Here is a 27,400-nt window from a genome sequence, read left to right on the forward strand (position 1 = left end):
ATGGACGGCGAGACCTGCGTTTCATACAGCGATATGACATCCATGGATTCATATTATAGCCCCTCTGCAGCGCAAGGCAGGGATCACCAGACGACGGACCACTTTAGGACATTCCCAGGCACTGACACCAAATACAGTCCCGCCGCTTTCCTGCCCAACAAAGGTCACGCGTACGGAGACAAGTCCCGGAGCCCCTTCCAACAGGAGTGCCAGTCATTGGATCCCACCGCTGCCGCTGCTGCTGGGCAAGGCACTTTCAGCAAATACCACCTCTTCGTGCAGCAGCGGTCGTCTTGCAAAACTCCCACCGAGGAAGGCAAACTGCACCAGGACAGCGGACACAACGGAGCGCTCATCCCATGCTACGGTGAGTGTAAAGCCAACGTGCTGCTGATTGTGTAGACGTGATGATGGGGCGTCCAGTGGTATGGCAAGGTGCCAAACGCCCGAGTGAACACATAACTTGATTTTGTAGCTTTTGTTCTTCTTCTTTTTTCCCTGACCATTGTGGAGAAATTTATTTGGAAGAGATGGCTATTTAAAAAACACATCTGGCGAGTGTGCAAGACCGAGGTTTATGCGCTGAGTCATGCGCAACAGTTTGGTGACCTGTGAAAACGTATTTAACAACATTGATCATATTAATATGAATATCCTCTCAGCCGTCAGTCATTGCGCTACTTGTTCCAAGAAATTTAATTGATCCAAGTGGGGTTGGAAGTTTTGCTGGCAAATGATGCTGTAAAGTGACGCCATAAGTCAGCCTTTTGTCGCACTCGCAAATAATAGATCGTTTCAAAAAGCATTTTAACCTAGTTTGTTGGTCTATGCTATATATTTTTATTTTAGTTTGTTTTATCCTTTCCGTGTCCTCTGGAATTTCCTTCGTGCGTAAAAAAGCCTCTCCAGCTGTGTTGGCAACATGAGACTTCACAGCACTGCGTTATGCAGCAACTATCCCCATAACACAATTAAGAAGACGCATAATCTTCCCGACTATCATATTTTCTTAGTTAATATTTTCTCTCTGGTGATCGAAATTAAATTAGGCCTCGTTTAATGCGATAATCTGCATTACAATCCGCAATATTGAGCTGAATCGGACAATTGAATTAGCACGTTTTCAGTTGGCACTATTAGTGCGCTCCGAACTGATGCGCGTGTTAAAAGACTTCAATTTCGCCCCTGTCTTTGCTAAATTAGATTGCTGTATGGTGCTTCTGTGTGCTTGCAATGTGGTAGCCTATGTTAAATAAAACGTTGACCATCGTCGGTCATCATCATCATCAAACAAAAACAATACAGGCCTATTTTTTCATAACATTTCCCCCCCTCAAAATATAGGCTACTGGATAAAATAAACGTGTGTTGGTGTTGTAAATGATGGACATACGTCATTCATATTTATGTCGGTTACACTGTTTTGGGCAAATTAACTGCAGTTTAGCTGGGGTTGCCCTCCACATCGAATTGGCCCATATCAGACACGCGCACGAGCACGAGCACATCTCTCTCTCTCTCTCTCACACACACACACACACACACACACACACACACACACACACACACACACACACACACACACACACACACACACACACACACACACACACACACACACACACGCACACACACACACACGCACAATAAGTTATCTTAATTCCTGCTAATATCACTGAAGGATCAGAAACAGATGATAGGAGACGGATGATTCTTGAATATAACCCGTATTGACTCAAGCTGTGTAATGTGCGCTGCTAAGGTGGGATATTGATGTCTCGGGGATATTTTGAGGGCTAAAACAAAGGCCAGATGCTGGACGCTTCATATCAGCCTACATTTAACAGAAATGTTGCAAAAGCCATTGCATGAAATTATTAAATTGCTATAGGCCTACTGAACTTCTGACAGACAGACAGACAGACAGACAGACAGACAGACAGACAGACAGACAGACAGACAGACAGACAGACGGACAGACAGACTCACGTCACGTAGGCTATAGCAGAATTGTCTTGCATATAGGCTAGATCAAAATCAGTGTGCACCAATGGGCCTTATTCTCTCTCTCCCTCTCTAATATCCAATTTTATGTGTTCTATTTTGACTCATTGATCTCGATATAATTCGTCAAACATCAGAACAAATGCACTGAGCTGCATACTTAAGGCAACACACACATACGAAATCTCGTTAAAAGGCGAATGGCGGATATAGTATAAATAAAATAAAAAAGCCTAACGTGTCGATAGCCTCTAGGGCTATAGGCCCTATGACACAAGAACTAATTTCAAATAAATTTGGCTATATGAAAATAATTAGGAATCACTTTAAGCGCCCATTTGTACCGAGTTTACGATGATAGTTGCGGTAAGGGGTTGAGTAACGAGAAGATGCCTTAAGGGGGTGTGGGGGTGAAATTCATCTCCAGTTCACTCTAGATGGGTCAATGATTGATCTAATTGTTTACATTGACTTTTTACGACGGCTCTCATTCAGTCGGTTACTTGCACTTAGGCTATGATGTGATGCAGCAACAGTCAGCCTGTTATTAAAGAAACTTGAGCTGCGGAGCGAAAGACGGAAATAATGTCTGCACACATGCCCTCATGACAGGGGAATTATTATTTATTGCGATCACACATTTAGGCTATTATATCGTAGCTACGTATAGCCAACATTTATTATATTTATTATATTATAGTATTATATTGTAATACATAATAATTTTAGTTAGGCTATGTATATTATTATTATTATTATTACGCATTTACTTCAATTTGATCAATTATTCTCCCAGTCTCTTTTGCACATACAACCAGCATTTGAATTGCATTGCTTGTCCATCAATATTATTACATTTTAAGTGCTGCTCTGTTAGTGAGTTGTTTAAGCATAATTTTATGACTCTCTGGAAAACGGCCTGCGGGAAAAGGTCCATCTCCACAAATTATGTCATGAACGGAGATCAATCGTTTAGAAAGCTCACAATAGCTTATAATGGCAATTAAGATGATAGGCTATTAACATTAATAATCTTGCGAATAATATTAACCTGGCAAATCGTAATTAAATGAAAATATAGGCAATTTAGGCGTGATGAATCATAATATGCTAATAATAACAGTCTGTAATAAATAAATGAATAAATAAATAAATAAAAACCCGTCCAATTCGTAGGCTATCAGTTTTTATATTTGTCGGTTGTGCCTGTGCAGCAGATGTTGGCGTAAGGAAATTATATTAAATTTCAGAGCTTTAAATTTAGTTTTAGTTTTGGTGAGCTATACATTATGTCATCAAATCTTGTCAATCAAATTTTGTTTGTTTGTTTGTTTGTTTTTATACGCAAAGCAAGCTGTCTTCCTGACAGCTCCCGATTGACAAGAAAGGCATGAAAAACATCTCGGCGTTATAGACAAGAGCTCCAACATTAATGCAACTCAGATAGTCTTCAAAGGTGTTATCTATTGACTAAAGAGTATAACACTGATATATCTGCTGAGCTTATTCACATGTTTATTTTTCACATTTTTATGATGCAAAGTCATACTATGTGTAGGGCCCTTTAAACTAAAGGAAAAACAACAACAACATTGATTGACTGTTTCTCTGAAGGAAGAATTTTGTTGACACTGGTGGTTGTTTGCCTTATGATGATCAGAGACTGGAGGTCATAGTTGACCCACCTTCTCACTGGCTGCTGCACCACATCAATTGAAGGGAGCAGTGAATTATGTTGAACTTATTAAGACAGGCTGAGGATAAAACACAAATGATGGCTCTTGTTTTTATTGGAAAATCCATATGGCTATTTTACATTGTGGCTTATGTATTTGATTTATCAAACCTCTATTTTACATAATCGCCGGGTCATTTCAAATTGGTTTTATTGTTATAATTTGTGGTATTATTCATTCAATCAAAGGTCATGTGGTGACTGGCCTCAAAGCCTTCTAAAATGGGTTAGTGCTTGCTCAGAAAGTTTTGGCTGAAATGGGAGCAGCTATAAACATTTAGGCTACTATAAACTCTAACACACATATAGTTTATGAATTAATTGTTTCTACTGAACTACGGTAAATGTTTCTACTGAACACATTGTTTGAACTCATTGTTTCTACTGCAGTAGAAACAATGTGTTCATGAACACATTGTTTCTACTGAACCATTGTTTCTACTGAACACTCTACTGAACACATTGTTTCTACTGAACCATTGTTTCTACTGAACACTCTACTGAACACATTGTTTCTACTGAACCATTGCTTCTACTGAACACTCTACTGAACACATTGTTTCTACTGAACCATTGTTTCTACTGAATACTCTACTGAACACATTGTTTCTACTGAACACATTGCCTGAAATCAACAAAGGCAGCTCATGGAGCATGGACAGCATCAGATTGATTGAAACTGGAGAAAGCCTATCAGCAGAGGGTATAGTGCAATGCAGCTTTGAGTAACATAGCCTAGCCTACAGTATCACAGTGGGGAAGGGGGGGGGGGGATCTGGCATGTAGGCTACCTCACAACAGTCAAAAACAGCTGAGGTAAAAATAAAATAAAGCATATAGTTTTTTAAGCAATGCACATAGAAAAAGGCATAAGTCGATCAACTTGTAACTCCTCATACCCAAGAAGAAGCTGGGCCGTTATAGTGAGCTGGAACACTGAGCCTTGTGCCATCAAGTGGTCAGAGGATGATTCACTGGGACACTTGCATTTACAAAAAGCAAGCCACGTCCAGTTCTTTGTGATCCTCCAGAAACAACAGCTCTCCTCGTTTGATGTCTCCGTGTCTCCTCTCGGGGCCGTTGGGAGTGTGACCTCTTAGTATGGCTCCCTGCCCTCCTCTGCTGTGAGAGGAGGGCAGGATCTCCTGTGTGCTCAGAGACCAGAGAAAATCAATTTGAAACCCTACATTTGAAACCCCGTGTCAAAAGCAGAGCCTTTTGCAACATTTGGGCTCCAGTTAGCCTATAATAAACATTTAACTACGCTAATAAGACAAAGTGTGTTGTAACTGCAGCTATTGAAGCATAATTATTGTGCTTTTTATCACTTGGCACTTGTTCCTCGTTTATGGCAACAAATATGTAGGCCACAGTGTTGTCAATGCTATATTACGTTGGTGTTATAAATGTGTAATATCAAGACATGAAAAGCTGCTATTCCAACTGAACCACATTGAATTGATCCAGTTCTTCTGCCTTGCATGCAGTTGTAGACGTGTTCCTTATAGAAGCAGTTTGCCTCACCATGGCTATTTCAGCCTTTTCTTAATGGCCGTCTCAGCTGATTGGTTTGAGCAGGGGGTAATGGGAACCAGCCACGCAGCCCAGACAACCGAGGCACACTTCAGCAAGTCCATGACATGAGTGGAGGTGACAAGGACTCAGGATCATTTTACCATTTAGCTTCAATTCTGGCAGGGCAATTTACATTAGCCTCAGTCTGCATGGCCGGGCCAGCCAGGCCAGAGCGGCGGGGCAACAAGGCTCGTATACCCCAGGACTTCCTTTGCTCTCTCTGTCACTAGTTTCATGTAAACTGAACGTCTTATAGGCAGACCTGGAAGACCTGAGGTCAGAGGTTAGAATCGTTCACCTGTGGGTTTTACTCAGATATTGTGTGCTCGTGACTTTTTCGTTTCCTGAAGTGTGTATGCAAGTGTACGACAAACCAGAGCAATTGAGAGAGAGAGTGGTATCAGCGGAGGACAGAAATGCGTGATTCATTAGCCAATTACTTTTGAATGCTAAAATAAAGCTGATAATGTACAATTTGATAAAAAAAAAAACTTTCAGAGTACAACACAAACTGTCGATTTTGCTGCAACTCGACAGTGCTGCTTAATCCAGGACCTTACTTCCTGGAACTCTTGGGAGTAAAAAACTGGTCCATTGGAGTGAATGGAGATGTCGCGACTCTACATGGCTCTGCGACAAACAAACAACAAACATGCATCATTACTCTACAATGGGGGTCTGGCTTTCTCGAGGTAGCTGCTTCTCCGTCTTGTAGCTTTTCACTGTTGTTCTATCAAAAACTTGCATCTATCAGATACTATTTTCAGCTATTTGGGGGAAAAGGTTTTATCCGTATTGACAGCCATCATGCATTTTTTACTCTTATGGCTTTGGAATAGTTGGGCCCTGAGGTTGAAGCATGACAAAAGCATCCAGTTCAAGTAAAAACGATGGAGAATGGACGGCAGCACTATATTTTCAGATGCAGGTTGACTTCCTCGTCCTCTGTTGTGGGATTCACTGTTCATTGGGATCGTCGCAGCAACTTCTGTGTTTTATGATGCAATTTCAATGCACTTGTAGGCCTACAGTGAATGTTTGTTACCTCCACCAAGGAGCTTGTGTTTTTGCCACCATTAGTTATAGTTTGTCTGTCAGTCTGTCTGTCTGTCTGTCTGTCTGTAAAAATGGTAAATGGACTGCATTTATATAGCGCTTTTATCCAAAGCGCTTTACAATGCCTACATTCACCCATTCACACACCGACGCACCATCGGGAGCAATTTGGAGTTCAGTGTCTTGCCCAAGGACGCTTCGACATGCGGACTGGAGGAGCTGAGTATCGAACCACCGATCTTCTGATTAGCGGACGACCCGCTCTACCTCCTGAGCCACAGCCACCCCGCTGTGATGTCTGTCTGTCTGTCAGTCATTCTGTCTGTCTGTCTGTCCGTCCGTCCGTTCGTCTGTCTGTCAGCACAATATCTCAAAACCTCATGAATGGGTTTTCAAGAGATTTGGTGGACCTATGGGACTTGGGCCAAGTAACAAAATGATTTGATGTTGGTGGTGATTCAGACAGAGGTGTCCAAATCCTGAGGCTGTGTTTGCAGGGTCGAGAAAACAAATTCACTTGCACTTAAAGTGATAACGATGTCTTTGGGTGAACAGCAAGTTGGAGAAGTGCTCGGCGTTGGCTCAGGTCTGTGCTCTCTGAGCGGCTTCTCATTACCATTTTGTAATCACTGGATCCTTGGAAGGAACAAGTGATTATGTTGATCCACTTTGTGGAATCCACATTATGTTCAGTGGATTTCCCGGCAAAGTGTTTTTATTTTACATGCTCGCACACAAAAATGCACTCTAGTGAGCTATTTCCAATTGGATGGAATGTTCTCTTTCGATCAGAGACAAGAAAAACTCAAGACGAGGGAAACTCTGTGTTGCTCCAAGACCCGAGTGAAACATTTGGAAGAGAGCTGGGGGAGTGAGAAAGAGACAGGAGTGTGTGTATGCGTGTGTGTCTGTGTGTGTGTCTGTGTGTGTCTGTGTGTGTGTGTGTGTGTGTGCGTGTGTGTGTGTGTGTGTGTGTGTGTGGGGGGGGGGGGGTGATTTATCAGTCTTAGGCTTTATGCATGCACTCCTGTAGCGTCTTTTTTATATATAGTCTCTGCATTTCACAGCACAGAGATGGATCATCTCTCTCCACAGTTGGCAGCAGAGTTGAATTTCAAAGTGGACGGCTACCTAGCATACGGCTACCTAGCATACAGCCACAAAAGTAGGCCGACAGCTTTGTCCTAATGTATGTGTGTGTGCTGAGGTTGTGTCTGCGGCCCACATGATGCACTGCTGCAAGATTACAGCAGAGATGTGCCAATGTACTGTGCCTACAGGAGACGTGTGTGCGTGCGTGTGTGTGCGTGTGCGTGCATGTGTGTGCGTGCGCGCGTGTGTTGTCCCAAACTGTGTTGATGAATGCAACTGACACCACACTGTGCAAATAGTGCCAAGCTATTCATAGTGGTGTTATGTGTGCTTTCCATAAGAGGCAAGGTCGGCTACGAAGAACAGAATCACAGAAACTCACACGACATCTCTTCACGTGCATTTTTACTTTGTGCTAAGCTCCGTTTTGAAAATAGCCATGTCGACCAAGGGCTAGTCCCAATGCTAGTCCCTTCCCAATGCTAGTCCCTTGTCACAAGGAAAAACAAAAGGCATCATATGTATCCAATGGATCGTGGTGTCAGCTTGGTGGTCCAGTCCACTTAGTGTCAGTGACTCTGCCTGTATCAACACAGCAAGTGAGCAAAACAACTGAGGAGGAATTCACTACTGTCAAGAATTCAAAGTTCTACATCGCATCCAAATCCATATTTTACAGTAAGTGAATGAAAACAAGCCAATGGTGCAAATAAAGAGGTGCAAATAAATGCTTTGCTCACACGTTCCCGTTCCTGTGCTCCCTGCGTCTCTTCCATCTCTTCTTCCTCTCCGCTATTGATCTTTCCCAATATTTGGGATATGTCTTGTTTTCAGTTTGAGCAAGGTGTTGTTCTGCCCTCTCAGTCGCCACGGGGCATCTAATTTATAGTGTTTCCTTTAAACACTAGTGCGCTGACCCCGGTCGTCCCACTCAATAAAGAGGCTGGAGGCGCCCTGTGGCTTTACAGCCAGTTAAATTACACTTTGATGTTACCTCCTCGTTCTCCACTGCCAATTAATGGGCTGTCCGCACTGGATGTCTGACCCAGGGTGACTCCAGTGGTCTGCCGCCGACATCCGCACGCCTTTCCCCTTTCACCATCTTAGAGGTGAAGTGCGATGAACGAACACAGTGCCTAATGAAATCTTTACACCCATTTGGATATCTATGTCTACAACGATATAAATAGTAATAGCAAATATCAAACTATGGGGACATTCAATGATATTTTGAGCCGCAGACGTGCATGCAGACATCATAAAACGCTCTTCTTCCTTCTGTGGTGGGAATATTCTTGGGGGTTAATCTGCCAATTAGCCCTTTAGTTCAACTCCACTGCTCTTCTCACCCCTGCTCAATTTTGTCTCACTTTTGCAGAACTTTCTGTATGACCACCGACAACGAGCTACAGACTGTCCCTTTAATGTGCACAGTAATGGGAACCGATGCTGACTGTTGCATCCACTGCAGTGAAAACAACATTCTGCGGTCGCATCTCCAAACATTTTGTGTGGCATATTCATCTGAATAAAAAACACACAGTTGCTAAGAAGATTTTGGTCGTTTGCTACATTATTGTTGCAGGCAGCCTACTTGTGTTACACCAGAGACCATGGCATGTAGAGCTGACAGGTATAAGCTGACAAATAAAAGGGAGTTCCGTATACCAGTGGTTCTCAAATGGGGGTCCCTGGCACTTTGCCAGGGATTCACGAGAGGTTTTCAGGAAAATAAAACTAAAAACGTTTTGTTGTTGTTGCAAAAGCTTCATAGTTCAACGAAAATATTTGATGCTTGAAATCTAAAATGGTTCATGGATGTTACATTCTAATCTAACAAACCTATCAATTTAAAAGTCTAGCACGTTACCGTGGAAACAATTAAGCTTAGCCCAAAATCACAAATCAGAATGAGGGGGTCCCCCCGGTATATTTTCTATCATGTAAGGGGTCCTTGGCTGAAAAACATTTGAGAACCTCTGTTTACAAGTAGCTACGAGTTAAACCGATTTTTAAACCGATTTTTAAACCGATTTTTAAACCGATTTTAAACCGATTTTTTTCAGACGGCAGCCCGTCTTTATTGTCACACAACACACTACAACACATGCACGGAGGGCCACAACACACACATGCTGACGGTGGCCGGTGAAATTTGTCCTCTGCATTTAACCCATCCTGGCTTTGTCCTTTCCTCCTGGGGCAGGCCAGGAGCAGTGGTCGCTTTCTCGTACAGCGCCCGGGGACCGACTTCGGATGTTGTCGTCACTGGTCGGATGACGATGACGATCTGATCTTCTGCATGTTTTTAGTGGGGGGGGGTTATATACGGAGGAACCCCCCTGGGTTAACGCATTGTTCTATACATAATTTAATAGAATCATAATTTGCCTCAGAGATTAAGCTAATCATACTCGTGAAAATTCACATCAGTTTGGACACAGCATGTTTTTCACAGCCAGGCCCCCCCCCTGTCTTTCCGCAGAGATTCCCTGACAGACGTTATTTGCAATAAAAGCGTTCTCATGTTCTTCCTCCATATGGCCCAGCCTGCAGGAGGGCCCACTGCTCGTCACCTATAGGGGCAGCGTGGAGAGCCCTCCAGCTACGGCTGATCGCTTGGATAACATGCAGGAGACTGTCACAATACCCCGTGTCTGCCAAAAAACATCAGTGACATGAGATATAAACAAGGGCCTTTGATCAGACAGAGGCCCCTGATTTCAAACAGGCTGACAGCCCTGCCTTGTGGTGACCGTGGGTGCAGGCCAGGGGAATATGATGGAATAACTAGAAAATATTTATGTTGGGATAAAACACATTTGCTCCCTTCAAGCTTAACAGGATGTGTCAGTCATGGACGGCGAGGCGATGTTGGGGCCTTTACGCCCTCAGCCAGAGTTCTGCCACCCAAACATGGATCGTCAGGCGAACTCACTGTTGGATCAGGCGCACAGATCAAGAATCAGTGCCTTGTTGCTTATTGGATCTTGCAGCATTTGACATTGAAGCTGCTTTTGAAACGCGTGTGCGCACCACATGCACAGGTCAACACGTTCACAGATTGAAGAAAGGGGTTTGCGGTTCCAATTCTCGTCTCATGGAGCTGACCACATCGCTGGGTTTCTTCACCTTTTCAAACGCTTTAGTCCCCCAATAGAAAATTTAATATAATTTGTCACTAATCTTATAGAACAAGTATTGTATTTCCATAGGGCATTGTTGACCATCATGGCTAATAGTTGATGTGTGTGGTTACTGCAGTTTCCTGTGCTGCCACCATCCTCAAATGATTGTGTGTGTGTGTGTGTGTGTGTGTGTGTGTGTGTGTGTGTGTATGTGAGAGAGAGAGAGAGAGAGAGAGAGAGAGAGATGGGGGGTTATGAGAAAAGCTATCCAGTCACCTACCTTGCAACACATTACCCAACATGGTTGTGAGCGGTGGGCCAGAATGTGTGTATGTGTGTGTGTGTGTGTGTGTGTGTGCCCTTCTTGTGCCGAGTGCTGAGAATTGCATAGAGAGCTCACATGAACACACACCTGAACCCTCTAACCTGACAAGACTTTGCCCAACCATTGGTAAGCTAAGCGGAGATGAAAATAGCCTCAACCTCGGATGATACCCGAAAGGCGCAGCACTCAGACTCACCACTAGACTGAGCCAGAGAGGGGAGGTGTTTCACAGGCGGAGCGGCTGCGGTCTCATAAGGCCCGTGGTGGACCTGAATCCATGTTGTAGTATGCAGCACCCGTTCAAATATCACATCCATCCAAGACAGAGAGTTATATAGCATATAGCATATAGCATAGCATGTATAGCTGCCACCATACAGCATGTGTAGGCTGGATGGGTTGATGAAGGGCAGTTGATGATGCTCTTGGTTTGTGGAACAGGACTGATGAGCACACTGGCAGAGACATGGCTATGGAAATGTATGATCAGTAGGCTGCCTGAGGTTTTACAGTTAAGCTGTGTATGTGTGCGTGAGTGAGAGAGAGGGAGAGAGAGAGAGAGAGAGAGAGAGAGAGAGAGAGAGGATGTGCACTAGACATTCCTGACCAGCAAATGAATGCTGACAGTCTTGTCAGGCCCGGTTCCAGAACAAAATGACTTATCTGAATTTAGTGGGGTTGTGTAGGTGTTACGGTTCCCGAGCGTGGTCCCTGATGACCACATGTCAAGTTTCAAGAAATGGCCTCGCTACAATGAAATGGCTACTATGGGGACTAACGTCATCACACTTTCAAACAATTGGGTTCTTTGAATCTACAGGAGTCTCAGCTTTCCAGTCATACCCAATTCATGCGATTCCAAGACTGTTTAAGGACCCCCAGTATGCAGAAATATTCAAATAGAATATACTGCATACTACGTGTCTTTGTGTGTGTGTGTGTGTGTGTGTGTGTGTGTGTGTGCCAAAACTGAATGGGATGAGATTAGCATAAAGTGGGCCTGTCTGTAAAGGAGAGACTCGTCGGTACCCATAGAACCCTTTCTCATTCGGATATCTTGAGGTCGGAGGTCCAGGGACCCCTTTGAAAATGCCAGTTTTTCCCGCGCCACAACTTAGCCTAAATTTGTAGCGTTATTTCGCGCCCTTCACGACAAGTTAGAAAATGCCATATAGAACTCAACCACATGAAATGTTGAGGAACAGAGACAGAGAGAAAGAGAGGGTGTGGTGTGTGTGTGTGTGTGAGTGAGTGAGTGAGTGTGGGGTGGGGTGATTGCAATAAAAAAGCTGTAGTGTTTCTGTCAGTCTCAAATCATGTCCAGGTTGTCTGTTCCCCCATACTTCACACACAATGATCTATGAACTACAACTGGCTCCCGTAAGCAACCAGTGGTCCAGGCCATCCATTACTCCGACAGAAAGACAAACAAACCGACACACACGTGGAAGAGGATGAAATAGTGTGCAGGGCCGAGAGATCTCACAAGAGTCACAGAATTTCCTCACGATGTTTGAGCGACTCCTTTGTCACAGCTTATCAAAGGGCATGAATGATCATGTTCATCCTCTTCTTATCTAATTATAGAGAGCCAAAGTGAACGTCACTTCCTGCTTCAGCACTGTACCAGAGATTTTCATCTGCAATTTATTTTCCCATAGACATTTCGTAAAATGCTTATAAAAATAGTTTTACTTGTTCAAACCAAACGCTTCAGATATATTTAGAAACAGGAGAGATTGCATAACATTTCACTCAGAAAAAAAAAGTTTAAAAAAATGCGGGTTTAAAGAAAATATTTTTTTTATGTTGTTTTTTACGTTTTGGTCCAAGTGAAATGTTTTATGGTCTCTCCCAATTCTAAATATATCTGAACTGTTTGGTTTGACTATTTTTATAAGCATTTTATGAAATGTCTATGGGAAAATAAATGGCGGAAGAAAATCTCTGGTACAGGGCTGGAGCAGGAAGTGACGTTCACTTTGCCTCTCTATTGTTTTCAGGAAATTTATTTCATAAGTTGCTATAAGCCAGTCACTGGAGATAGAATTTGACGCTGAAATATATGTAACCTAATTCTGGTGAAGAGAAATCAAGCAAGAATTCAAATAATACATTGTCTGCCAGCATTTATACTCCAACAGTAGTCCTGGCAGTCACATTGTCGTTGCTAAATGCCAAATATGATTATGAGAGTCCTAGTTGACCTTTTCTTGGCTTTACCGGTAACCAAAAAAATCAAATGTGACAATTCTTCATTTTTATGAAGTCTACATTTGACGGCAAATTGGACATTTCTCAGAATTAAAGTCAAGTGTGCTTTTATGTGGATACGTGAGATGTATTGAAATTTGAAAACTTTCATTCCCCACAAACCTTCTGATGACAAAACGTTGCCTCCCACCCGCAGGGCAAAGTGCTGGAAACAGCGAGCTTCAATATTTTGGATGCACCACTCAAAATATGAGTTCAATATTTTTTCCCTTTTCCTGTGTATCTCCTCTCAGCTTTCTTGTTTATCTGAAGAAATTGACTTAAGTCAGCTATAACTCTGATTTGCAACCTAAACGTTCACAACTGAACAGACTAGTCGGTTCCTGGCGCAGCAGAAGATACAGTAAAGCTATGAACGCACATCTATCTTGTTTTACTTTCATATTCTGTCTGCTGAAAATGACATATGGTGTCAATGATAACCATAAGTCATAATACTCCCTTTGTGCACTACGTCATGTAATGGCTTTCATACATTCCTTTATTTCCACTTTCATCTTCACATACAGTTTAACACATTAGAGGAAAACTTTTCCCATTTTCAAACATCATTGTATCATTTCAAAATTGTAGTATATATAATACTAATATATAATATAATATAATATAATATGATATCATATAATAAAATATAATAGTATATATAATATGCAAACGAAGAATGTTTAAATTCCCTCCATTTTGCCTGCACCGAGAGAGCCCCGTTCATTCACAGGCAAAACTCCTCCAAATGGATGCCAGCGAATGAAGGTAGAGAGAGTAACAATGATAGTGATATTAATAGTGACAGTAGTGACACCACAGCAAAACTGCTCCAAATCCCATAATTTATATGCATTTCCTGAAAATCGGCAAAGTGACCCTTTAACAAAAATGCGCTACACCATCCTTGGCTTTTCTTTTCTTAATTAAAAAATAATAATAATAATTAAAACCTAAATTCCACTTGTAAATGGTCTTTCATCTCTCTGTTTCCACAGGTAAAGACAGCACAGGTCTCACAGACTCTGACTTGGCCCCGCCCTCTGAGTCCCCTGGAATGGACAGCAGCTACCTGGGCGTGAAGGACCAGGGAGTCAAGGGCCCGTCTGACAGACCCCCAGGCACGGAGCTGCCCGGCCCACTGGACAAGGGCGAGGAAAGCAACAAGGGCAAGAAGCGACGGAACCGCACCACCTTCACAAGCTACCAGCTGGAAGAGCTGGAGAAGGTTTTCCAGAAGACACACTACCCTGATGTTTACGCCCGCGAGCAGCTGGCACTGAGGACTGACCTCACCGAAGCCCGCGTGCAGGTACAGTAACAGCTGGGGGTTTTTAGTCATAATGAATTTGGGACTCTCTTGTATGATTATATGTGGCTTAAATAGGACTAAAACAGCCAATAGACAAAAATGATATGAATCAAACCAATACACATCAGAGCTCTTAATAAGAAATGTTTGGACAAGAGCACCTCATGGATCCTTCAACATCTGCAGCTCTGCGGAGATAACGTCACTCACAGAACAACGTGAGAGATTTATCTGGTTATGTGGGAGTAGGGGGGGAGGGGGCGGAGGGGAGTGGGAGCTAACAGAGGCCAGGGGGCCCAGGGGGGCTGAGCTCTGAGCTGCCTGGGCCTCATATGCTCATTTTTTAGGAGAGCAGACTTTCATCAACATGTGAGGAGGAAGAGGCGTTGGTTCATCTCAGTAGCCTACAGGAAGATAATACTCTGTATATACCTGTGTCCTTTAGTGTCCTGACCTTGTGAGTTCAGTTCTGCGAGCAGCGAGACCACCACAGTTCCCCTCAAACACCGAAACCTCCCTGTGATCTTCCGGCCTGATTTGCTTATAATCCATTCGTAACTGCCGCTGCATTCCAATATTGGTGAACAGGAGACCTCCATATGTGTGTGTGTGTGTGTGTGTGTGTATTCGTATGTGTGTGTGTGTGTGTGTGTGTGTGTGTGCAAATGACTGAGTGTGTGTGTGTGTGTGTCAGTGTGTATGCGCAGCAGACACTACCAAGAGCCCCTGGATTCTCCGTGTTTTTCTTTCATTAACATCCTGTTCAGACAAGAATGTGTCGCTGCTGTGGTCTCCAGGGTAGGTGTGAAAACCTTCCCGTGGGCTTTCAGCACGTTCGCCAACATTATTTTGAGATTTCATTTTAGTTTCACGCGTTCAACTTTTGACCGCATGATCGGCTTTTGCCTAACTTTTAACAAGCACTTGATGTGTTTTTACTTTTTGAAATGAATATAGAGGGACAAAGGCACATTTTTTGTGCACAGTTGACCACAATTTGAGTGGTGCAATGTTGGGAGCTGTGCGTGGATGATGACGACTGCGGGAGGAGATAAGAAAAACCTAGATTACAACCGATCTTTGACATGACGTGCTGGAACAGAGAGCAGCAGAGTGGAGCAGTGAAACACAGGAAGTCTGTGCGGGCGGAGGGTTATAACTCAAAGCCGAGGCTCTGAAGGTATGCCGGTCTGCTGCGCTGCTCATGCTATCACAGACACAGACCTGTGCTGCTTCACATGGACTGGACTTTACAGCCCTCAGCTCTCCCAGCGGCCCTCTTAAACACTCAAGTGAAAAAGATAAAAGACGCTAGATGCCTCGTCAGTCACAGAGCAGGGCTCGCTGTTCTTTATATTCAGGTCATTCACACACGGAGAGGAACTCACAGCTCGTGAATTCTGCATCTCAAGTGAACAAACTGTTCAGCAAAAAAAAACGCCTGTGCAGCCGAAAAACCCTGAGTTTGCTTTAACTTTTACAATTAATTTAAATTGTGGGCGGTAGTGGAGCGGTAATTTCTCTGCCTACCAACAACTTGAGGGTCGCATGTTCGAACCCCCTTGTTTCTTCCGGCTTGGTCGGGCATCCATACAGGCACAATTGGTCGTGTCTGTTGCGGGTGGGAAGGCGGATTAGGGGTATAGGTTCTTGTCGCTGCAGTAGTGCCTCCTCTGGTCGGTCAGGGCAACTGTTCGGGCAGAGGGGAACTGGGGGGGAATAGTGTGATCCTCCCACGCTCTACATCCTGGCGGTGAAACTCCTCGCTGACAGGTGAAAAGGCGACTGCACATGTATCGGAGGGAGCATGTGCTAGTTTACGGCTCTCCCCACATCGGCAGAGGGGGTCAAGCAATGACGGGGACAGCAGGAGGAATTGGCCAAGGACATTTGGGGAGAAAAAGGGGGGTGGAGAAAAAGAATGATCAAAAAAGTTTAAATTAATTTGTAAGTTATCAACTCTTTAGTCAGCAGTGTGTGTGTGCGTGTGTGTGTGTGTGTGTGTGTGAGAGAGAGAGAATGTAACTCTAAGGAAGGCCGATATGCCTCGTTGTCTGATGTTTCTCACATAACAAGAGGGTTTTAGTTGAAAAGGCCTGGAGATGTTTGCTTTTTCTGTCTCCTGGTTTCAAAGGGAGAAAGTCAGTTCAGCTCTGAGTCAGATGCACTGCGGATACATGGGGAGGTCAGAGGTCAGGGGTCAGGGGTTTCAACAACATCACGTCTCTCAGATTCACCGTTCCGTCCGTCCAGAGAGCTCGGAGAGCCAGGATGGTATTTGACATGGGGAGTTCACCAGGCAAACACAGGTGTCCGTATGAGTTTACACATCCAAACAGTGGACTGAAGATTAAACAGCAACCTGCCTGCTTTTGGAAAAGAGAGGAGACAACGGTCCATACAAATAAAGGGTCAGTCCTGTTATATAGTTTTAAAGTATTTCTGTTGTAATTTTATTACATAAAAATGGTTTATCATTGTCTACCATATGCAGAGATGAGTTTTCTGATAGTGAAGGATCTTGAAATATCATCAACTGGGTCCATTTAGCAAGACTTTCCAAAAGCACATTGTAATTCTAGTTTTCCTTGAAATAATGTTAGATTGAGAGTATCAGGAACTAATCAGCTAATCATTAAGGGGGGAAATGCCATAATGTGCACAATATTTAAGCTGTAAATGACGCCCCCCCCCCCTCCCAATAACAACAAACAGGTCTTTGTTATATCAAAGACCTTGAGACACCAGACACAACAAAGCCTAGTCTGGATACACATAGCAGTGTGCCAAGAAGCAAAGCAAAGACAGAGATCAAATTACACCATATATATGCTTCTCTGTCACCCCATAATATGACTAGTCTGTCTGGAGTCACCTTGAACCGGCATGGGAAATAAGGAATTGTGTAGGTGGTAAAGGATTTTTGGACAAATACAATTCACTTACATTTAATGAACGAAAATGTCCTTCAAACGCACTGTCAAGATCATGTTAGTGCTTTGAGGGTTTTTGGAAAAGCCAGCCCAGGTCCAGCCTTGGCTCTCTTTGCTCTGGTGTGGAAGCTGACATGAGTGACAGCCCAGGCAGGTTATCAATCCTCTGAGTTGGTCTCTGACTTCAAAGTGTTCTCAGCCCCATACAGCTCTCCAGCTGAGGCCGCTTTGGCATTTCTCTGCTCTTTCTCTCTGGCCTGTAACATAAATAAAGTCTCATTGAAAGTCCCTGAGCTACTTAAGCTGTCAAGGTCTTTACCAATTACTGTCACAACGGAGTACGCACAACACAAAAATATGTTCTCCCTGTATAATAGCCAACAGACGAGGCACCAAACAAAGGTTGAGCAGATGAGAGTACAGCAGCAGCGTCTGGCTGGTTGCTGGTGACACCAAAGAGTATAGAAGCCAAGAGATGAAGCTCTGCTGCTTTTTTTGACAACAGCACCTGAAAACGCCTCCTTGCTCCAAAGGAACACGGCACAGAACCATGACAGAAGAGACACATCGTGACCAACACTTGGTAGGCGGGACGATTTACTGGCCTCACATATTACGGTAGTCTCCTTCAGGCCAAAATGGCAGATTTGCTGCGCGCTGATGTTGCAATGGAATGATTAGCCGTCGGTTCTCAGCAATGTAACTCTTTGGTGACACAGCAGCAGCTGGACTGACAGGTATCAAGGGAGGAAGAAACACTTTGCACTCCTTCAAAGGTATCATCTGTGTAGAGAAGGATTTTGTTTGGGAGAGAGAAACGCAGTGATCTTGTGTGGCGTAGTAGATCCCGAGCGTGATTAACTAATGGTGCAGAGGAAAAAGTATGAAAACACAAAGGAGAGAATGACTACGTCCTCTCTGGTCTATGTGCTTCTCTTAAGTTGGAAAGGGTCAGCATCTCAAAGCCAGGAGCTTTAGGCTTCAGGAAATTAAACAGAAAGTGAAAACAAACTCCAGTTATAATCCCATCTCACTTTTCAATTTCCCAAATCCCCTCCTCAGATTTGTAGTGAAATGTGTATAAAGTGTATGAGCAGAGAGCAGATACGTGAGAGATAAGAGAAACAATGTCAGAGGCAACAGAAAGAGATGAGGGTACCTCTGAGCCAGTATCAGTTCAATCAGATAGTAAAGCTTTGCAAACATATGATGCAAGGCCCTAACATATGATATGATATATGATGCATGATATGATGCAAGGCCCTGACATATTGTATGATATGATGCATGATATGATGCAAGGCCCTGACATATTGTATGATATGATGCATGGTATGATGCAAGGCCCTGACATGATATACAGTATGATATAATGCATGATATGATGCAAGGCCCTGACATGTGATATACAGTATGATATAATGCATGATATGATGCAAGGCCCTGACATATTGTATGATATGATGCATGATATGATGCAAGGCCCTGACATGATATACAGTATGATGTATGATATGATGCAAGGCCCTGACATATGATATATGATATGATGCATGATATGATGCAAGGCCCTGACATGATATATGATGCATGATATGATGCAAGGCCCTGACATGATATATGATGCATGATATGATGCAAGGCCCTGACATGATATATGATGCATGATATGATGCAAGGCCCTGATATGATATATGATGCATGATATGGTGCAAGGCCCTGATATGATATATGATGCATGATATGATGCAAGGCCCTGACATGATATATGATGCATGATATGATGCAAGGCCCTGACATATATGATGCATGATATGGTGCAAGGCCCTGACATGATATATGATGCATGATATGATGCAAGGCCCTGACATGATATATGATGCATGATATGATGCAAGGCCCTGACATATATGATGCATGATATGATGCAAGGCCCTGACATGATATATGATGCATGATATGATGCAAGGCCCTGACATGATATATGATGCATGATATGATGCAAGGCCCTGACATGATATATGATGCATGATATGGTGCAAGGCCCTGACATATGATATATGATGCATGATATGGTGCAAGGCCCTGATATGATATATGATGCATGATATGATGCAAGGCCCTGACATGATATATGATGCATGATATGATGCAAGGCCCTGACATGATATATGATGCATGATATGATGCAAGGCCCTGACATGATATATGATGCATGATATGATGCAAGGCCCTGATATGATATATGATGCATGATATGATGCAAGGCCCTGACATGATATATGATGCATGATATGATGCAAGGCCCTGATATGATATATGATGCATGATATGATGCAAGGCCCTGATATGATATATGATGCATGATATGATGCAAGGCCCTGACATGATATATGATGCATGATATGATGCAAGGCCCTGACATGATATATGATGCATGATATGATGCAAGGCCCTGACATGATATATGATGCATGATATGATGCAAGGCCCTGATATGATATATGATGCATGATATGATGCAAGGCCCTGATATGATATATGATGCATGATATGATGCAAGGCCCTGACATGATATATGATGCATGATATGATGCAAGGCCCTGACATGATATATGATGCATGATATGATGCAAGGCCCTGACATGATATATGATGCATGATATGGTGCAAGGCCCTGACATGATATATGATGCATGATATGATGCAAGGCCCTGACATGATATATGATGCATGATATGATGCAAGGCCCTGACATATGATATATGATGCATGATATGATGCAAGGCCCTGACATGATATATGATGCATGATATGATGCAAGGCCCTGACATGATATATGATGCATGATATGATGCAAGGCCCTGACATGATATATGATGCATGATATGATGCAAGGCCCTGACATGATATATGATGCATGATATGATGCAAGGCCCTGACATGATATATGATGCATGATATGATGCAAGGCCCTGACATGATATATGATGCATGATATGATGCAAGGCCCTGACATATGATATATGATGCATGATATGATGCAAGGCCCTGACATGATATATGATGCATAATATGATGCAAGGCCCTGACATGATATATGATGCATGATATGATGCAAGGCCCTGACATGATATATGATGCATGATATGATGCAAGGCCCTGACATATATGATGCATGATATGATGCAAGGCCCTGACATATATGATGCATGATATAGGGCTGTGAATCTTCACTGGCCTCCCGATTCGATTCGATTACGATTCATCTGTCAACGATTCGATTCGATTCGATTAAACGATGCATCACGATGCATCGCGATGCATCTTAAATCGATGCATCACTTTTCCCGCAATACATGATTTATTTTTTCTCACTTTCTTTTTTCTCACTGTGTGACTACTTTTAAAATAAAAGTGCATTTGGAATTGCATTGTATTATGATCCATAATTAAAATAAACAACTGCATGTACTTACATTCTATTTTATTTGATTATAAAAAAAAAAAAAAAAAAAAAAAAAAAAAAATTTAATAATCGATTTTTGATATTTGTTAATCGATGCAGAATCGTGCACCGTCCGCATCGCGATGCATCGTATAATCGATTATTTTTGACACCCCTAGCATGATATGATGCAAGGCCCTGACATATATGATGCATGATATGTTGCAAGGCCCTACATATACAGTATATGATGCATGATATGATGCAAGGCCCTGACATGCAGCATAGCTACATTTAGCTGGATATCGTGCTTCCAAATTCTGAGATAGAGGCTCTGACGTTATGAAGAGAAGGGCGCCAGGCCTAAATCCACTGACGGTATTTAGATGACTTTCACCCACTCTGATGGTAATTCAAACACAATGATTTCCATAAACAACGGTTTGGGGCTCAGATGTCTGAGGTGATTACAGTAGACATTTTGTCATGAGACAATTGGCCTATTTCTTGTCAGATGGCAAAGGAGCGAAGGTGAGGCAGACAGGATCTGTGAATGTTTTGTTTTGAGCTCCATGTTGTTTACAAAGCCTGCTTACTCTTCCTCTGTCTCTCGGGTTTCCTCCTAACCTACGCACAAGTACATCTGTTAGGATGACGTCATCATTCCTACTTTGACGTCGTCATTCCTACTATGATGTCATCAATCACTGATGATGTCATGATTCATAAGCGTCTTCATGCCTTTCGCTGGTGATGTCATAACACAGGTGATGTCATATTCACATCTATAAGGGCCTGTTCCTGCAGGTCCCGGCCAGTGATTCATAATCTAAACTAGGATCATACCAATCTCTGCAACATTTGCAACCTGCAACTTCTGCTACCAGCAACTTCTGCAATCTCTCTGCAACCGTTCCCAAAACCTCGAACAGTGCAGCCCCCGCTATCAAGCTACCAAGTTCCACAACACCCCAGCTTCTCCAGACCTACCAAGTTTCCCGTGGTCGTCAACTACCCGCGAATAGATCCACACGTCTAACTCCGATCCTGACAGTATGAATCACTCAGAAATGGATCTAGCGGGCAAATTTCTCACCCCAATCAAGGAGGAGGCCCCCAATCACTCTGAAGCGGATCCAGCGGACACACTTCCGCCAGTCAAGGAGGAGGCTCCCGAGACCCCAGTTTCCCCGCCGGCCACGTCAGGCAGTCCACCAGGCGACACCTCCCTGCCAGCACTGATTTCTACTATTTCTGGCCTGGGCGCTCGACTCGCGGAGATGCAACGGGAGCAGGCGCTCCTCGATGACATCCTTCGGGACGTGCTCGACGGCCAGAGGGAGGCAGCTTTCAAGGCTTCCCAAGCCAAGGATTGGCACGCCCTCCTGGTTGGCCGGCTGGATCGTCTCGACGAGCTAGGCCCCCAGGGCGTCATTCCGCAGTCTCAGCTGGATATCTCCACTCATCCTGATATCTCCACTCATCCTGATGTCTCCACTCGTCCCATCACGTTCGGAGACTTGCCGACAATACTTGAGCTGATTGCCCAGCAGGAAAAAGCAATCCAGGCGCTGGTTTCCAGGGCCGATGATCGGGACGCCCGCCTGGTTAGCACAATCCAGGCTCTGGTTTCCAAGGCCGATGATCGGGACGCCCTCCTGGTTAGCACAATCCAGAATATAGCTTCCACTGCCCAGGATCAGCTCGCCCTCCTGGCGAGCAGGCTAGATCGTCTCGACAGGCTAGGCCCCCAGGGTGCCATTCCGCAGCCTTCTGCCCCTCCTGCCCCAGCTTCCGAGCGCGCCGTCGTTCCGGAGGTTTCCAGACCTTCCAGACCTGCTTCTAGCTCTGCCTCTCGGCCGCCTCCAGCTGCTAAGGGCATATTCTGGGGGGGAGTTCGCGTCATCCCAGAGCAGGGGCAGCCGGCCGACATCTGTACCAGCAGCCATCTGTACCGTGATCTGACCGGCAGGGTTCGCATCACACCAGAGGAGAGGCAGCGCCGTTTGGACACCCGGAGCTGCCTGTACTGTGGTCGAGCCGGGCATTACCTCTCCTCCTGCTCCCGGCGTCCAGTAAGTGGTCCCACCGCTCGCCGGCCCGTGGTACTCTCAGTGGATCAAGACTCTACGTGTCCAGCCGAAAGATCTGTACGGTTGGGTAGCGCTCCCTGCAGGACCCAGGAGTGGCAGTGTGTCTCCAAGAGGGTTAACGAGTTGGAGAGGACTGTCGACCGTCTCATTGGGAGGTTCAATCGCTGCCTGCAGATCGGCTCCGTCCCCCCGCAGGGGGCCTCCGAGTCTGCTGGCCCTGAGGCGCAACCTGAGGCACAACCTGTGGACCTGCCCCTCGCCGAGTCTGAACCTGTACCTGAGGCACAACCTGTGGACCTTCCCCTCGCCGAGTCTGAACCCGTACCCCAGCAGCAGCCAATTCCTGTCCTTGACCAACACGTAGGTTCCAGCTTCATGCTGGGAGGTTCCCGTAGTGTCGTCAGCCCTCGGTCAAGAGCAAGAAGAAATAAGAGGCGTTTAAAGAAGGAGGTACTACAGGTCGGGAGGGCAGGCCTCGCTGAGTCAGATCCCCCTGTGGCTCTGCCTTCGGTGACGGCGGCATTTGACCCTTTTGATGGTCTCCAGCCTCCCGTGTTTGGATCGTGCCCCGGGGGATGGCCGGCCCCAGAGGATCCACCGGACCCGGTGGAAGTTCTATCTACGTATCGGTCCATCTATGGGTTCGATATCCTGTATTAGGGAGGAGCACCTCCACTGCCCTACACCCCCTTTGGGGTCTGACCACCTGCATCTAACCACCTGCTGAAGAGCAGCTCACTCTCTTACACCCCCTTTGGGGCCTAACCACCTGCATCTAACCACCTGCTGAAGAGCAGCTCACTCTCTTACACCCCCTTTGGGGCCTAACCACCTGCGTCTAACCACCTCCGGAAGAGCACCTCCACCAGAACCTACGGATTTTTTGTCTCCCAGATGCCATCCTTGATGGCCTCATTGGACGCCAGGTGACGTCCGTTGAGGGGAGGGTACTGTTAGGATGACGTCATCATTCCTACTTTGACGTCGTCATTCCTACTATGATGTCATCAATCACTGATGATGTCATGATTCATAAGCGTCTTCATGCCTTTCGCTGGTGATGTCATAACACAGGTGATGTCATATTCACATCTATAAGGGCCTGTTCCTGCAGGTCCCGGCCAGTGATTCATAATCTAAACTAGGATCATACCAATCTCTGCAACATTTGCAACCTGCAACTTCTGCTACCAGCAACTTCTGCAATCTCTCTGCAACCGTTCCCAAAACCTCGAACAGTGCAGCCCCCGCTATCAAGCTACCAAGTTCCACAACACCCCAGCTTCTCCAGACCTACCAAGTTTCCCGTGGTCGTCAACTACCCGCGAATAGATCCACACGTCTAACTCCGATCCTGACAACATCTTTATTACTTCCATCAACTCTGAATCGTGTCTGTGTATGTATGTGTGTGGGTGTGTGTGTGTGTGTATGTGTGCGCGCACACTTGTGTGGTAGTGTGGGTTGCCAATTCATCAACCAAAGTTTCTTAGAATAAAGCTCCAAGCTTCATGTCAAGTCAAGGATGCCTCTCCCTATTTCACTGAATCAATGAGCAGGTAAATAGTTCAATGAATACATAGAGATAATCCAAGAGACAGAATCGATCACAGGAAATCCACCGCAGATAAAGTTAGGTATGATTTTGAGATTATAATCCCTTGGAGCATCTCGTTTCATCTGGTTTTCTTATATTTAGCACATATTTTGGTTTGCTGCACATAACCACATGATCATTTTTCCATTCAAAAGGAAGAATCTTGTATCTATAGAAAATATACTAATACTGTATTATTATAATGTTCTTGTCTTACAACACACTACCTGTACTTTCTTTCGCTTTTTTTAAGGATACATTCACCCCAAAATGAAAATTCAGTCATTATCCATTCACTGCCATGTTGATGGAAGAGTGGGTGAAGTTTTTTAGTCCACAAAACATTCATGGAGTTTTCAGAAAATTCCAGCTAAAACCAGGGTGTAAATTATGTCTTTTCAAGTCAACTTGGCATCTCGGGCTTGTGGAGACTTGGAGGCAGTATGGAGGATTTTTCATTGTATTTTTATTTATTTTTTGTCACCATTCACCTCAATTGTTTAGGAGAATTCTGCAATGGTGTTTTGCGGTGAAACTCCACGAATGTTTTGTGAACTGAAAAACTACACCCATCCTTCCATCGGCATGGCGATGGCGAGAGATGATGACTGAATTAAAAAAAAATGGGTGAACTTATCCTTTACAACCAGCGTAAGCTAACCCTAACCCATTGAGGGTAATTGGATAGCTCTTTACATACCTAACCCTAACCCAGTGCACAGACCTATACCCCAAATCAAAGCTGGATGTTATGTGGGATCAAAGAGCTCCTTCTCTCAGATACAACAGATGATGTTGCTTCCAGTCGTTTGACATTCAGACCTTTTCACCCTGCAGGTTTGGTTCCAGAACCGTCGGGCCAAATGGAGGAAGAGGGAGCGTTTCGGTCAGATGCAACAGGTCCGAACGCACTTCTCCTCAGCGTATGAGCTGCCTCTCCTGACCCGGCCTGAGAATTACGCACAGGTACAGAACCAGTAGTCAAAGCTTCTTTCTCTCTTAATGTATGTCAGGAAGTCAAGAAACAGCCCAGAGAAGGAGAAGCCAATGTGTTAATGTCGTAGTCTGAGGTGGGGAATCAAGTCACATTTTAACTGCTTGAGACTTGACTTGATGCATGAAGAGAATACTTGAGACTTGACTTGACTTGACTTGGGTTCTGTTGACTTGGGATTTAGATTTAGATTGAGAGTTAAGAGATTTGTTTCACCGCAATTTAAATTCTGTTTTCTTAATTTGTATCAAATGATTGCATTTATTGAAGCTGAAACTGATTATAGAAATCAAACTCATGATGTTCTTACAACGTTTTTATCCTATAGACAAGATATTGCATTGAACAGTCCTAGATATGTTGTTTTCTTTAAGATATTGGACTATCGATTTGTTCTGATTTAGACCTGAGATTAATGACTTGGACTTGGATTAACGACATTTAGACTTGGTAGTTGACTTGAGACTTGTGTCTGAACTCTGAAGACATGAGACTGTGTGATAAGTGATAAGAAAGGAGATCAGCAGCATCACATTTTAACAGCCATGGTAGATAAATATCCTATCATTCTCTCACAATGCTGATTTCCCATTCATCTTTCAGATTCAGAACCCCTCCTGGATCAGCGGCAGCAGTGGAGCGTCTCCTGTCCCGGGCTGCGTCGTGCCCTGTGACACCGTGGCCACCTGCATGACCCCGCATCCCCACTCTGCCAGCGGGGTGTCTGATTTCCTGGGTGTGCCGAGCCCCGGGGGTCACGTGGGACAGGCGCACATGGGCGGCCTGTTCGGAGGACCTCCCGGCGTGGGCACGGGCATGAACGGCTACGATCTCAACATGGACCCTGACCGCAAGTCCTCCAGTATCGCCGCGTTGCGCATGAAGGCCAAGGAGCACAGTGCAGCCATATCTTGGGCCACATGATGCGTTGATACCTGCTGGACGGGGGGACCTCTGGGACCCCTGAAATGTTGAAACCAGCCCAACGTGGGGCGAGGGGGCACTAACATGTGTAAAGGCAACAGTGACTACCTTCAAAAATGTTGCAATAAAATGATTATGCTAATATGTGGATGGGCGAAGATCACTCGGAGACAAAACGACGAGAGATTTGGCAAGATAAGTGACATGGCATTGCCGATTTGAACGGGGGACTTGTGAGTTCCTCCGCACCTCTAGGGGGAGACAGCATCCAAGAGAGCAAGCAAAGTGGAGCGCTTGGCGAGAGGCAATACTGCGCTGTACAACACAGGTTGCAGTATAGAGTTTAAGCGAGGCAAAAGAAAACACAAAGAAAAGTTTAATTATTTCAAACAAACCCGTGCACTTATTTGCTAAAATACAGGAAATGCTGTTTGTACAGTGCTTTCAATGTCATTGTAGTTTTTCTGTCCAGGTGTTGTTTTATTATATTGTTGATACCTTATTTAAATTCAAGTGTTATATTTGTTTTCCTCCAATTATTTTGGTACTGGTTTAGCTAAAGAATTCAGCAAGCATCCTTAAACAAACTGAAATACTGATATTACCGTTACATGCTGTGTAAATATTATTCTAAGGCAATCTTTAACAGCGTTACGACAAGAGGCAGGCGTGTATCACGAGTCATGATGGAGCTGAGATAGTGCTACAGAAAACTGTCTATACCCAGTCTGTCATATGATGAAGCTTCTCAGATTCAACACGAAACAGAGAGTTAAAATAGCCACCTTTTCTTTGCTAAAACACAGTTAACATTTAAAAGTCAAACAGACGAACTGTGGTTTGTTTTTAGTGTGGTCAGAGTGAGAGATCCACCTGCCATGCTGCCTTGGCCTGCTGATGTCCAGTCCACCGTGTGGAGCCCAGAGAG

General features: G+C 44.4%; 1 protein-coding gene across 1 annotated transcript; it reads left to right on the forward strand.

Annotated features, from left to right (window-relative positions):
• On the forward strand, window positions 1–26,472 carry alx4a (ALX homeobox 4a; the record flags this gene model as incomplete). The annotated part of the gene is made up of 4 exons (XM_083651265.1): window positions 1–367; window positions 14,170–14,483; window positions 25,392–25,520; window positions 26,152–26,472. 4 exons carry the CDS (start codon window positions 1–3, stop codon window positions 26,470–26,472), a joined length of 1,131 nt encoding a protein of 376 aa, XP_083507391.1.
• Window positions 26,473–27,400: the final 928 nt, after the last annotated feature.

The sequence above is a fragment of the Poromitra crassiceps genome (genome assembly GCF_964638095.1).
Source record: "Poromitra crassiceps genome assembly, chromosome: 14".
In the NCBI taxonomy this organism is placed as follows: Eukaryota; Metazoa; Chordata; class Actinopteri; order Beryciformes; family Melamphaidae; genus Poromitra; species Poromitra crassiceps.